Below are 15,685 nucleotides of genomic sequence, written 5' to 3' on the forward strand. Positions count from 1 at the left end.
TATTACATCGACCATGATGCCCTGTGAATGTTCATTGGATGTCCTTGTACTTCCCAATGTGTGGATCTCACCTGACGCTTCATTAAATCTGCTGCTGTTCCACAACAATTTGCAGTGACTGCCATTTCCTTCTGCTAGTGTTTTCTCGTTTTATGTTTTGTTGATATACCTTGCTGGGATGACTTCTTTTCTTGCACTAACGTGTTATGTTCACAAAGGAACAATTTTGTTGCCAAAGTTACTAAAATTTGTAAATTTGTAACTAGTAGTATTTGAAGTACATTTGTTTGGGCTTTTAACTTACTAAATTGTAACTTATTTACTTCAGCAGATGGATTAGTGATTGTTAGCTCTGACCGCTCAAGTCACATTCTGACAAATCCTTGGCTAATGCTGTGTTAAGCTATGTCTAAGGTTAAGTTTGGCAATGTCAGCAACTTACTGTGAATGCCCTCACTTTATAAACCTGCTCCATAATGCTCTCTCTGGATAATCTCCAAAATTACAATGGATGGACCACTTTTCTAAAGTCACGATAAACTCAGAGGACATATGACTACTTGTCCTAAACCAAAGCATTTCCAAGCTTTCAGTAATCTCAAGTGGTTTGGGATGTACTGCTGCTCAATTTTGTACAAGATGTCTAACAGTGGTGTGTCTTTTGTTTTTGCAGGGGCAAGCAAATTCTTAAGTGTTTTATACTTTTCCAGCTGTTTTGGCTAATTACCCTTTTACTTTCACCCATTTTTTTCCAAAAAAAAATTCTTAGCAATTATGGCTTGCAGGAAGCTTACCTAAACAAAAAAATTATTTTGTGAAGGAATTTGACAACCCCACCTTGGCACCAAATGTGCGAGATAGAGTAATAATGATGGAGAGTCAACACAAATCTAAACTGATATATTCTCATATACACACAATGGTTACAAAAATGCAATCAGAATTATGTTGTAAGAAGATTATCCTCTACTAGACTTCAGCAGCTACTAACAATGAGATAATGAGCCCTTAAGTTTTTTTTATGCTCTTATGCATTTGGCCTTTCATTGCTTTAACTAAGGTGGAATGATAGAACAGGTAGGATTTCCAATAAATTTAATGATAAGGATAATATAAGGATAAATTTATATTACCTAAAGTAATTCTGACTTTTTTTTCTCACTTCTGTACTCCCAATACACCTAACTGAATGTGCAGCTTTATTTTCTGATAGTGTAAAATCATTTTAAAAGTTTGGAATATGAATAGAATGAATTGCCCCATTCTGAAGTTACACTGTGAGACAAAATAGAATTCACTTTGGAAAATAATTTTACACATCACAAAGCATGACATCATAATATACAGTGCTTGTTGTTTAACGGCAGTGTTTATTTCTGATTGTCACAGACTTATCTACATTAATAATCTTATCAGCAGTGAATTATAATTGGTATTCCTGGAATTCAACTTTCAGAACTACTTAAAAATGAAACTGAGGCCTGGATATATTTTCAACTTTTTGTATCTTGACAAAGTTCATGCTTTAATGTCAGTCAGAAATACCACAGTGCTTTTGGAGTATTTTAAACTCTTGGATGTTCATGATAGCAGTACCTTAAATGGTAAGATGGAGATTTCTGAAATAAAATTAAATCCAGTGTAGACTATGTTTAACAGTAGATGAATGAGTGAGTGATTTTCTGACAGAATATTTTTAAGCCCACTTAAGCTTGACTCGATTGGCAGCACTCTCGCACCTTTGAGTCAGAATGTGGAGGGGGTTGGTGCGCAGGTCCCTTTTATGGATTGAATCACATAATCTAAATGAACACTTTAGCACAATACTGAGAGAGTGTTGCACTAACCAAGGTACAAACTGGGATTATTTGCCTTGATGGAACTCACTTCTGCTGCTTTAATTGTGTCAGGTACCTTTCCATATTTACATTAGCTGTCAGCAGGATTCTCACCAAGAGGGAGACTGCCATTGCTCAGCTGTAATATGATAGAATATGAATATTGAATTCATACACTTATCTTCAATGCTTATTCCTAATGTACCAACATAATGGGTACTATAAATTGATTTCTACAGATTTGCTGGAACCTTCATTGTGCTATCCACTAACATTAATGGTCCTGTTATAATGAAACTCACAGAAGCAGACAGAGATTAAATTCAGTACATGTAATACAAAGTTAGGTTGCTTTGAATGTTTTTTCATTCCTTGTTCAAAATATTGCTACAGAACATGATTGAGAATAAAATTGAAATGTACCTGCCAGTTCCTATTAGGGAGAAGGATTGTGGTAGATAATTGAGATTGTAATATATACAAATAAAAGATTTGCTATCCAGGAATTTTTTGCTTGTGTCACTATATTTTATTACTTTTATAATTATCTTACAGATGTCCAATTTTTTCATTTCCTTCGCTGTGCCACGGACATGAGCAAAGCACATATAAAGACAACCTTCAATATGTTTGATTGGAAAGCCTCTGGAGAGATTAGTTTTGATGAGTTTTACATGTTGATATGCATCATAATTGCTAATAAGGTATGAACCTAAATGGCCTAATACCCCGACACTGGTGTGGTGAAGATGATTTTGAAGGAATGAAGGTAACTTGCTGTAGCACATTGTTCTTCTGTGAAAACCAAACAATGCCAAATCAATTAAAAATAAATGGCCAGTGATATGTTATTGTATTCTGTGGCCAGGATTCTGTCTATATCATCCATGAAAACTGAACATTAAAGGTTGCAAGATAGCACCTTCAGATTAAAAGTTCTATAAATGTCAGCAAATAGCTTTTTTTTAATAGTGAGATAACACGGTGTAGAGCTGGATGAACACAGCAGGCCAAGCAGCGTCAGAGGAGCAGAAAAGCTGACATTTCGGGCTGAGACTTTTCTTCAGAAATGAGTCATTTCTGAAGAAGGATCTCAACCCGAAATGTCAGATTTCCTGCTCCTCTGATCTGCTTGGCCTGCTGTGTTCATCCAGCTCTACACCTTGTTATCTCGGATTCTCCAGCATCAGAAGTTCCTACTATCTCTTCTTTTATTTAGTAATTACTTTGTTGCCAATACCATCAAATGAAGATACGCAGGGAGCAAAGGAGGTTTGGGGTCTGTTCGCATCCTATTGGAAGTCCCCCTGTTTGGATATCAAAAGTACATACGGGATACTTTCTAAATGCTTAAAATCTAGAAGCATTGGAATTCCAAACACACAGAGGTTCAATGTCCACAGAGTTTTAAGTTGTTCTGAATAGATCTTGAAATTCATCGAAAAGGCAGATTGAAGTCTGACTTTAAAATCTAGAATGATAGATGAAAAACAGATAAAATTGTGCTATTCAAAAGGTTGGTAAGTCTCACCTGTAATAGTGTTCAGTTTTGGACAACACACCTTAGGAAGCGTACGTTAGCTTTGAAGGAAGTGTAGGTTAAATTTACCAGACAATACCTGGACTCTAATGGTTGAATTTTCAGCATGGATCGAGAAAACAGGTCCCAACTTTTCAGTCAGGAAACCTGCTTCTGATCGGAAACTGCTTATAATACTCTCAGATGCAGAAGCTTCCAATTGATTGGGTGGCAAGGTTTTAGATAGGGTGGTGGTGGTGGTGGGAACAGAGGTGGGCCTGATGAATGGGTGACACTTTGGACTCCCAGTATAGCCATCACTGTGGCAGTTGCAGGCCTGCAGGAGAGATATACAGCATGACCCAAAGTCTTCTCCTGTGTCAGAGGGAAGTAATGTTGGAGGCCATGAGGTGGGGGGTGTGTGCAAAGAAGGAATGCCCTCTTTTTAAAGAGTATCGGCAGATAGCCACCTTCTCATGCAGTGAGCACCACTTTCTGCTCAACATCATCTGTCTCCAATTCCTCCTCCTTCTTCTCTGATGAACAGTGGATTTCCAGGACCTCATCATCTTTAAGGCCCGAAGTTCTCTGAAGGGTAATGTTGTGGACAGCACAGTAGATCACCACAAGGACCATGACCCATGTAGGACGATATTGGACCTGACTGCTCAAGGTGCTGGAATTACATCTTCAGGTATCTGTTCAATGTTCTGCTGAGCCATGAGCATTGATTTCTATGACTTCTATTGCAAAGTGAGCACTAAGGAACAAAGCTAAGAACAATAAAACATATCTTGCGCAGATTCATGCCATGGGTGTGTGTCCCCAAAATTGCCTAGCAGAAACATGCAAGGTGCTTCAAAGTGTTGAAAGGCTGAAACAGTGAGGGAGATAGTCTCTTGTCTGATTGTAGGCAAGATTACATGGAAAGGTTGGTAGTTTGTGGAAGCTGACTGATATGGACAAAATGCAGACATTAATATATGGAATGAACTACTGCTGCACCATCACAGTTCTGCAATTCTGGTGAAAGTTGATACAGACTGTGGAGCATGTAGTGACCTTATGGTGAATAACCTATTGGGTTATGGTTGGGAGAAGCAATTGATCAGCTGTAGTCACCCAATATAATTTACATGTCAGCAATTTGTGCCATCTAGCTTCGTGGAGAAGGAAAGAATCAGACTTGTTGTAAATAAGGCAAGTTGGAGCATTAATTAGATGTAAATATATAGAATTAAGGTAATGTGGAGATGCTGGTGTTGGACTGGAATAGACAAAGTCAAAAGTCACACAATACTAGGTTATAGTCCACAGGTTTATTTGAAATCTTACAAGCTTTTGCAGTGCTGCCCCTTCGTCAGTGCAGTGAGAGAGGAGGGCACACAGACAGAGTTTATAGGTCGAGATATCATAAGATCATACAACTGGTGCAAGCGGAGTGTCAGTCTCTGCAGGTGACCGAGATTTTTAGATGGTGTGTAAAGTGTTTATCAAGTCAATGTCAGTGCTATGGTGTCATGACAATCTGGCAGAACAATAGGAATCTACAAAAGGTGACATCTCAGGTCAGATACTGAATTGTAGATGTGAGGCCTTGTTCAGAATCTGTCTCTGAGTTTTAACCTGGAATCAGGCTGGTTTTATTCTGAAAGCGGGAATTCATAGGATGTCACACTGACTGACTAACCTCAAATTGTATGTTTTGTTTTGAACAAAATAGAATGCATCTGCAAACGGACAAACATCTTGGATGAAATGATTCACCCCATAGATTTGTCCGTATGCGTGAGAGAAAGAGTGAGAGTGAGAGCGCGGGTCTGGGTGAGTGTGTGTAGTTGAATGTATCTGTGTGAGTGATTGTACATGAGAGACACAATATGATAGCGAGTATGTGAGAGAGCGTGAAAGAGAGCATGTGTATGAGAGGGTGTGTGAGAGAGTGTCATTAGTAATTCAAAACTATCCCAACTAATTAAGGTAGAGAGATCAAAACAATTTATCAAGGAGATCCTGTCAAAGCAGGACAGTAAGGAATATTTTAAAGGTACATAACACCATGGTGGGGTCACCTGTAGCATGACATGAACGCAAGATCATGGTTGAGACTGTCTTCATGCGTACAGAACTTGGCTATCAGTCTCCGCTTAGTTGTCTGCCTTGGAGGACGCTTACCGAAAGATCAGAGGCTGAATGCCCTTGACTGCTGAAGTGTTTCTGACTGGGAGAGAACATTCCTGTTTGGTGACTGTTGCACAATGATCATTCATCCATTGACATAGCATCCACATGGTCTCACCATTATACCATAACTTGGGGCATCCTTGTCTGCAGTGTATGAGATGGACAATGTTGGCCGAGTCACATGTGTATCCGCCGTGCACGTGGTGAGTGGTGTTCCCACGTGTGATGGCCATGTCCATGTGATTTGACATGGCGTGCAGAGGTTGCCATGACAGGATTATGTGGCGTTGTGGTCAATGTTGTCCAGAAGACTGGGTAGTTTGCTACAAACAATAGTTTGTTTGTTGCTTGAAGGTGAGAAGTGGAGGCATGGGGAAGATCTTGGTGATGTGCTCATTGTCATTGCTGACATGTTAAAAGCTGTGAAGAACATGGTGTAGTTTCTCCGCTCTGGGGAAGTACAGGATAATGAAGGGTACACTATCAGTTGTCTCCTGTGTTGGTCTTCTGAGGAAGTCGTTGCAGTTTTTAGCTATGGCATGGTAGAACTAGCGATTGATGAGTTGAGCATTGTTTCTCATTCTTATGAGGGCATCTCTCAAAACTTTCAGGTGTCTATCACATTCTTCCTCATCTGAGCAGATCCTGTGTATGTGCAGGGCTTGTCCGTAGGGGATGACTTCTTTAATATGTTCAAAGTGGAAGCTAGAGAAGTGCAACATCGTGTGGCTATCTGTGGGTCTACAGTAGAGTGAGGTACTGAGGTGTCTGTCCTTGATGGAGATGTGTGTGTCCAAAGATGACAATGATTCTGAAGAATAGCCTATGGTAAGTTTGATGGTCGGATGAAACTTGCTGATATTGCTGCATAGCCGTTTCAGCGATTCCTCGCCATGAGTCCAAAGGAAGAAAACGTCGCCAATGTATCTGGTGTATAGCATTGGTCGGAGGTCCCAAGCAGCAAAGAAGTCTTACTCGAACTTGTGCGTGAAAATGTTGGCACATTGGGGAGCAAATTTGGTCACACAGTCTTATACACACACATACGCACATGCACGTATATACAAACAAATTTATGGGGTGAATAATTTCATCCAAGATGATGGTTGATTTGCAGATGCATGCCATTTTGTTCAAAAAAACTCAATTTGTAGTCAGTATGGCATCTTAGAAATTCCTGCTTTTGGAATTAAACCAACCTGATTCCAGGTTAAAACTCAGAGACAGATTTTGAACACTTACAATTCCGTGTCTGACCTGGGATGTCACCTTTTGTAGATTCCCATCACTCTGCCTGATTGCCATTACAGCACAGCACTGATATTGACTTTATAAACACTCTTGGTCACCTGCAGAGATTTATTTGGCACTCCACACACACACACCAGTTGTATGATCTTTTGATCTCTCTACCCTTGATCCCTCTGTCAATAAATTATGATCTTTTGATCTCTCTACCCTTGATCCCTCTGTCAATAAATTCTGTCTGTGTGCCCTCCTCTCTCACTGCACCTGATGAAGGGGTTGCATCGCAAAAGCTTGTGAGATTTCAAATTAACCTGTTGGACTACAACCTGGTAGCATGTGATTTTTGACTTAGAATTAAGGTAAACACTGCATAGTAGTGAGGTCTGAAGACACTAGTTAAGGCTAAGGTGGAAATTTTGTTCTTAATGTTGAGATTCTGACATTTTTCATCATTTTTCCACTTTCTTGTCATTGCTCACAGCTCACCAGAGAGAGGCAAAAACAGAAATTGCTGGAAACGCTTAGCAGGTCTGGCAGCAAGTGTATTTAGAAATCAAAGTTAATACTTTGGGTCCAGTAACCCTACTTCAGAACGTCAGAGAGGGGAATGTTCTGCCCTTCGTTATTTCACTGTAAGGCAGGACTTTGTGGGCAGTTACCAACCCAGTTCAAACAGTATCTTTAGTACCTTGAAAAAGTATAGATTAGTGATATTTGACATTTGTTTCCTGTTTTCAATCGTAAAATCTCTGGGCTACATAAATACATTTTTTAAAAACTTATTCATGTTGTGATATTATGGATTCACTCAACAATAAAATCAATCATCAGCTGGCATGGCAGGAATTGCTGTTTTTATCTGTACCTTTGTGAGGATTAGCAAATCATTAGTTCAACAAAATTTAATTCTACTCCATAGAGTTGATTTTAGTTTAATGTAATTCTGCTCTGCAAGATTAAGCAGGGTTTAATGCCATTATTACAGGTTTCTGGTAATTGTCACTTGGGTACACACAATTACTATTTGTTTGAACGTTCCAGGATAAAATGGAGCAGCAGTTTCTTTATCGTCACTCTCGTGCTATCTTTGACCTAATTGACCTAGATGGGGGCCACACCATTACTCCAGCAGAATTTTATGCCGCAGGATTTCTCTTCAACATCAAAGGACGTGCTTATTTGCAGATGTTTCAAGATTATAGTGGAAGTGGTGGAGAGGTAAAGTGCTGAAATTGTGGCCGTGAACTGCCAATTTATGCATCTGTTATGAAAACAATAGCACTCCAAATGCTAGAGATCTCAAATAAAAATAAACATGCTGGATCTTGGGGTGATTATCCACAATGCAATGTGGACAGATGTGATGTCACCTGACCCATGACATGATAAGTTGCAGGAAGTGACTGCACACGCATGGATGACAACATACCAATGTAATTGTCCACCATTTCTGAGGGGTTGAGGAGTTGAGGCAGAGTCTGGGACTGCAGCGGGAGTGACACAAAGGCCAGGAGCAGGAGTAGATGTAGGGATTTTGGAAAGGGAATGGGGTAGAGGGTGAGTGTTGGGAATGTGATGGTGGCTTGGGGTACATAGAATTCCTACAGTGTGGAAAGACACAATCTGGCCCATCAAGTCTGCACTGACTCTCCGAACCACACCCCCCAACCTATCCCTGTAACCCTGCATTTAGCATGGCCAATCCACCAAATCTGCACACTTTGGACTATGGGAGGAAACTGGGGCATCCGGTGGAAACCCACGCTAACAATAGGAGAATGTGCAAACTCTACACAGACATTCACGTTAGGCTGGAATCAAACCCGTGTTCCTGGTGCTGTGAGGCAACATTGCTAACCACTGAGCCTCTCTACTGTTTCTCCTTTACTATGTTCACCCAGAGCCATCTCCTTGCCTGGCCTTCTCCAGCTGCTCTTCCTGAAGCAGAGGGACTAGAACAGGATAACAACGTGTGAAGCTGGATGAACACAACAGGCCAAACAGCATCTTAGGAGCACAAAAGCTGACGTTTTGGGCCTAGACCCTTCAGAGAGGGGAATGGGGAGAGGGTTCTGAAATAAATAGGGAAAGTGGGGGGGGGAAAGGCGGACCGAAGATGGATAGAGGAGAAGATAGGTGGAGAGGAGAGTATAGGTGGGGAGGTAGGGAGAGGATTGGTCAGTCTGGGGAGGATGGACAGGTTAAGGAGGCGGGATGAGATTAGTAGGTAGGAAATGGAGGTGCAGCTTGAGGTGGGAGGAGGGGATAGGTGAGAGGAAGCTTGGGGACCGCTTTGCAAAATATCTCCGCTCGGTTTGCAATAAACAACTGCACCTCCCAGTCGCGAACCATTTTAACTCCCCCTCCCATTCCTTAGATGACATGTCCGTCCTGGGCCTCCTGCAGTGCCATAATGATGCCACCCGAAGGTTGCAGGAACAGCAACTCATATTCCGCTTGGGAACCCTGCAGCTCAATGGTATCAATGTGGACTTCACAAGTTTCAAAATCTCCCCTTCCCCCACCGCATCCCAAAACCAGCTCAGCTCGTCCCCGCCTCCCTAACCTGTTCTTCCTCTCATCTATCCCCTCCTCCCACCTCAAGCCGCACCTCCACTTCCCACCTACTAAACTCATCCTGCCTCCTTGGCCTATCCATCCTCCCAAGACTGATCTTTCCCCTCCCTACCTCCCCACCTATACTCTCCTCTCCACCTATCATCTCCTCTATCCATATTTGGTCGGCCTCCCCCTATTTATTTCAGAACCCTCTCCCCATCCTCCTCTCTGATGAAGGGTCTAGGCCTGAAACATCAGCTTTCCTGCTCCAGGGCCTGCTGTGTTCATCCAGCTTCACACTTTGCTATCTCGGATTCTCCAGCATCTGCAGTTCCCATTATCTCTGATTAGATCAGGAGATGAGTGCAGAAGGGCAGCATAGCAGATAGAAAGGGCTAGGCTTTGATTCGAGGGTTTGATTTTGAAATGTAAATCTCTGAACCCATGCAGCTTCCTGTTCCTCTTTATCAGCCCGCGTTTCCTTGAGCCATGAATTACTTGTAGCAGTGCTATCTTGGAGTCTGCCTCTGCCTCTTCCATCATTCCAGACCTATGCAATGGATCTCTTTGCATGTGCATGCTCTTAGTGCCACCTACAGGTGCCATTTACAGCTACTCAGTAGGCCAGACAACATGGGTACAAAATGAATAGAGTTAATGGCTCAAGGAGATGTCATTTCAGCAGAGTAAGAAAGGTAGATATGGACCAGATTTTATGCAAGCACAGAGATGATGGTGCTGATTTTGAGGGGTGGGGGGCAAAGTGGTGGGAGGTCTGTGGGAAAGTGAAGTAATGGGGCAAAGCATAAGAAAAGGAATAGCTTTCCAAATTCTACTTTTCCCTTCGTGTCACATGGTTTACCTTTAATTCTTCCCTTCCTTGAACTCTGTTTCCAATTGCATGGATTGGGGCCAATATTCAGTACAAATTCCATAATGACTGTGGCCATATGTGCATCGAACCTGTTTCTTGTCAGGACATTGACATGTTAAATGCAGTGCAGACAAAGAATCTGAGAAAATGGAGCAATGTCACCACTGCTTCTGATATGTTTCAAGATGTGTGACCTTTCTTGTGAGCTTTGAGAGCACTCTTCATTTAAAATCAATATAATGTTACTACTTTTGTGTTGTAATATTATGGGGAAAGAAATCATTTCAACAGATTAGCGAACGGCAACCTTTTGGCTGTATCCTAATTGTTAAGGTAACAGAAGTGAGTCACATTGAGAAAATGGTTAATCCAGTGAAATCAAAAACATTCAGGGCAGCACGGTGGCTCAGTGGTTAGCACTGCAGCCTCACAGCACCAGGGACCTGGATTCAATTCCAGCCTCGGTCAACTGTCTGTGCGGAGTTTGCACATTCTCCCTATGTCTGTGTTTGGTTTTCTCCGGGTGCTCCGGTTTCCTCCCATAGGCTAGGTGGAATGGCCATTCTAAATTGCCTGTAGTGTTCAGGGATGTGTGGGTTTATAGGGGGATGGGTCTGGGTGGGATGCTCCAAGGGGCAGTGTGGACTTGTTGGGCTGAAGAGCCTGTTTCCACACTGTAGGGAATCTAATTTAATCATTATGCACACATACAGCTGGAGTAAAATTTCCACTCATAATATTTTACCACTTATCTACTGTGCATATGAACCACTAAAATGATCACAGTAAGTAACCAAATAAGTTTATCCTCTCCTTAATGTTAAAATGAAAGAAAAAGAGGACCCAATTATTAGCTTTTCGTTAGGTCTAGAGCAACAAGCAAATGAAGACAAAAGCTGTACGTATAATATTAAGGTTAATTCTCTTTTCTGGAAGTGAAATTTGTGGCAGCATTTTTAAATAACCCACATCACTATGTTCCACCAGCTTCCCTACTTCCACCATTTCAAAATAGCCATTAAATGGGTGCTCCAAACCCCTATTGGAGATGAATAGAAAACCATAATTGGGTCAATGTCACTTATTTTAAAAAAAGAAATATGTTTGAAGCAACCTGTTCAAAGATGTTTTTACGTACCTCTGGGGCAGGTGGGACGTGAGCCTAGGCCTCCTGGTTCAGAGGTAGGGGCAATAGCACTGCACCACTAGAGAGAGACCTCCTGATTTGCTCATGGGATGTGGCCAGCACTGCTAAAGCCAGCATCAGTTGCCCATCCATAACCACCATAGACAAGTTTCACTGAGGACTTTCTTAAACCTTTCTGTTGCTCTTTAGCACAACTGAGTCACTTGTTAGAGCCATTTCAGAGGACAATTAGAGTCCCCAACATTACGATGGGACTAGATGTACATGTAAGCCAGGCCAGAAAACAATGGCAGATTCTCTTCCTTAAAAGAATATCAATTGGACAGATTTTTACAACAATCAATGATATTTTATCACCATAAGTACTGAGACCAGCTTTCAATTCCAGGCTTTGCTGTTAGTGAATTGGACTTAAATTCCATTACTGTCCTCATCACATTTATTGCAATCTTTGGAATATGAAAAAGATTATCATTGTTATCACCTCTCTGCATTGCAAAAATATACCTTATTCATAAAAACAATCAATAAGTACATACAAAAGTGTTCTCATTCTGTTCTGTACAATCTTTCCAATGAGGATAACAAATCAAGAATGAACCAGTGAGATCACCATTACACCAAGGTTTACTCCCAACTGTACATGATGTTGTGTGAGTCTGAAGTACCAACATGCACTACACACCTTATCGTCATTAGTACATTTCTGAAAGAAATTGTTACAGTCCACTTAGAAAAACTACCAAAGAGCTTGCAATTTCTTTTTGGGGATGTGGGGTCAGGAGTAGAACTGATGCTCCTGCTGGGCTAACCTAAATTAACCCAATCCTTCATCCCTCTTGCCTCCTCTTAGTCTAAGAAGAAACTGGCCGGTTCCACAACACAGCTGGTGGATTTTCAGTACTCTCCATTTAGTAAGCCGTATTGAAGGAGAGGTTTGCCAGTGGAATTGTAAAGAAGCTTGACTATAAAAACTGTTGGCAAACTGTGGAAATATAACCACACTTTGGTGAATAATTTTGCCTAAGACAGAAGTAACTATAAAGGATGCTTACTTATTTTCCTTACTCGTTAGAAAGACTATGAAAACTTGTGTTGAAGGCTTAGTAAGCTAACAGTTAAGTCATTTGCTTCATTTCCTGCTGTTCCAGATCATATTTCAAATTTGATTCAATATTTGTCAATAAGGTTGGTATGTTGGAACACGAGCCTCAGAGTCTGTTTATCCTGGGAAGAAAACATTCCGAAATAACCTTGGTACTTAACCACTGTAAGCAACAGTCACATTTAGTTTGTGATAGTTGTGAACTCTCTAAGAGAGGTGTTCGAAAGTTGAGCACATGTTGACTAGTAGCTTGAAATATTACCCAAATGATACTAAAATAAATTGGAAGTGCTTAACACGCTTCAAAATTCTAGAAGTTCAATATTTTGTCCTCTTTCATCTTAAAATGAAGGTGCATTGAGGTGAGAAAGGTCACAGAAGTAGAAAATGACAAAAAAAAAGCTTTGAAAGGAGAATAATAGTAAATCATTAGTTCTAAAGGTATGGGCTCATTTCATCATGGTCAATTTTGCTTCCATTTGAAAATCAATAAGATTAGAAAGAGGAAAGACAACAAAATAAAATTAGAGAAAAATCTTATTTTGTCAAATTAATTTGATTGTTTATTTATTTAAACCAGAACCTTACGTACAATGAATTCAAGTTGTTTATCATGGCCTGCTTAGATAAACAAGAAAAGACTAATGAAGATAAAAAGAAAAAGAAACAGAAGCAACCAATAATGGGATTATTTAGTCAAAGGAATTCTCTGTTACCATTGTAATTGTGTCAATTGAAATAAAATTGGTATACTTCAAAGAAGAATTTGAAACATCAAATTGATATTGTCAAAATCATCTTGATTTTTGGATTTGCGTCTATATTTTTGTTTTAACTTAAATAAATTTTAATGAGCAGTGCTTCTGGCAAAATTCGTTTTGTTTTGAATTGTTAAATAGATAATGCCAATCTACGTTGCTGAAAATTGCATACATCGTTCTTAAAAATTGATCACCTCATTATACAAAGAAACAGAATAAGTTATAGAACATCTTTCAGAAACGCTAAAGAGGATTGATAAGGTGGATGTTGTAGATGTTCCCCCTTGTGGGATAGTCTTGAACAAGAGAGCATAGAGTGAGAGGAGAGAGAACTGAAACGAGGAGAAACTACTTCTCGCAGAGGGTTGTGAATCTGTAGAACTCATTGTCCCAGATGGTAGTAGAGGCAGAATCAATCAACAGATTCAAGAAACAATGTAGCTTTGTTTCTGATGAACACTGAGGAGAGTGGAATTGAGACCAGGATAAGATCAGGCATGACCATGTTAAATGTTGGAGGGGGCTTCAAGGGCTGAATTCCCGCTCACTGCTAATTCCGATGTTCCTAGATTCCTACCTCAAGCAGCACTTTCAACCTACACTAGTGCCCAGGAGAGATAGCATGACAGGCTGCTGTGTGACTTTACTGAGATAGCAACATGGAATGTCACATGGGTAATGGCCTGCAGAATTAGCTGTCCCTGAAGAATTGACAAAGCCTGCAGTGTACCTAACCAATCCATGCTAGCATTTATACCCCACTGAAAACGTCTGCCATCATCTAAATCTATCATTGTAGTGCTTTATTCATTTTGCCTTCACGTTTGTCTTAAATATGTTGATACTATTTGCTTCATCCTATCCCTGCAGCTGTGGGTTCCAGGTTCTCACTACTCTTTGGCTCAAGGCCGCACTAGTGAAATGTTGCATTCCCACAGACACCTGGGAATCACTGGCCCAAGACCGGGGAGGAATATCCAGGAAGGCGTCAAGCACCCTGAGACTTGTCATTGGAAAAAATTTGTAAGCCAGGTGAAAACAGCAAAAAGAACATGCTGCCATACCAGTGCCCCAGCCACCCCTTCCTGTGACCACCACCTGCCCCAAATGTAACAAAGCCTGCAGTAGCTGCGTTGGTGTTTACAGCCACCTATGTACTCACCTAGGAGTGGAAGACAGCCATTCTCGCCAATTATGACGACGACTCTTTGGACAAGGAAAATTCTTCTGAATTCCCCATTGGATTTCTTAGTGATTATCTTATGTTGACGTCCTCTGGTAGGATCTTGCGCACAAGGTGATGTATTCTCTTGTATTGACTCTGATCGAAAACTTTCATAGTTTTAAAGACATCTATCTGGACACCTCAGCATTTTTTTCCCCCAAAAGGTGATGAGACACGCTCTATATTCGTTTCCTGCAATGTATACTTAGGTATTTCTGGATTGCAGCGTGCAGAAGAACACTATAGCCAGAACTGTTGGAGATAGCTCCCAGCAATCAGAGAAGATCAGTGTCATTGAGAGGTCTTAAAGCCCAGCAATAAAGAAGGGAGAGAAGGATTGTTATCAATCTATTGTTTGAAAAGCCAACTTTCCAACTGTCAGAATAGAAATTTATAAATTCTGTTCTCTGCATTATCAGGCATCTAAATTGTCAATGTACATCTACAGTACTGTAGCCATTGTGTATCCTGATTCATCTTCAGAAGATAATTTGATATTAAATACCTTTCCATGTGGACTAACTGTCCTTGACTTCACATGCTATTCTCGCAACAGGAACAGATCCCTAGCTTTTAGCTGTAACGGAGAAAGGAGTATGAGCTTCCACATCTAGCTTAATACTCTGGTAACTGCAGAAAGCTAAACTAAAAATCCTGGTTCTCTAGGAGAACCCATTCAGGTCGATTCTATTGTTCCAACATTAAAAAAAAATCCCAAGACCTTACAAGCTGTTGACTTCATTGGCTTTGACCAGGCTGCTTTGTGCCTTTGTCTCAAACTTGCTTCATTAAAAAAAACCCACCAGGACAAAATATATTTTGTAAAGCCATAGCATCGTCACACCTGTCAAATGCTTTCTGACATTCCTCCGTCCACTGAAATTTTCTGCACTTCTTCAGTAAGTCAGTCAGTTGAGAAAGCTTGCTGCTAATATTCAGCGCAGACTTCTAATAAAACCACTCAGTCCCAAGAATTGTAGTACATCCCTCTTTGTCAATGATATGGGAAACTCCACAATAACCTTTGTTTTCACATCCCATGGGGCCATTTGTCCACATCCAATAACATGGCTTAGGAACTTAACTTGGGGATGTGGCCCTTAGCCAGCTTTATCAACAAGATTGCAATTGAGAAATCAATTGAATAAGTGCATTGGATGCTCCAAATATTCCTTCCATGTGTGACTAAATATTACCACATTATCAATGTACACTGCACAATTAG

At 40.7% G+C, this 15,685-nt stretch overlaps 2 protein-coding genes across 2 annotated transcripts in view; one reads left to right on the plus strand and one right to left on the minus strand.

Annotated features, from left to right (window-relative positions):
* Nucleotides 1–15,685, minus strand: part of stk10 (serine/threonine kinase 10) — a 196,872-nt gene that overhangs the window by 154,523 nt on the left and 26,664 nt on the right. The window lies entirely within an intron of this gene.
* On the plus strand, nucleotides 1,469–13,198 carry LOC125458448 (EF-hand calcium-binding domain-containing protein 9-like). Its single transcript, XM_048543717.1, has 4 exons — nucleotides 1,469–1,604; nucleotides 2,394–2,542; nucleotides 7,831–8,007; nucleotides 13,055–13,198. The coding sequence occupies exons 1-4, from the start codon at nucleotides 1,469–1,471 to the stop codon at nucleotides 13,196–13,198; spliced, it is 606 nt and encodes a 201-aa protein (XP_048399674.1).

The sequence above is a fragment of the Stegostoma tigrinum genome, chromosome 13 (genome assembly GCF_030684315.1).
Source record: "Stegostoma tigrinum isolate sSteTig4 chromosome 13, sSteTig4.hap1, whole genome shotgun sequence".
NCBI classification, from domain to species: domain Eukaryota; kingdom Metazoa; phylum Chordata; class Chondrichthyes; order Orectolobiformes; family Stegostomatidae; genus Stegostoma; species Stegostoma tigrinum.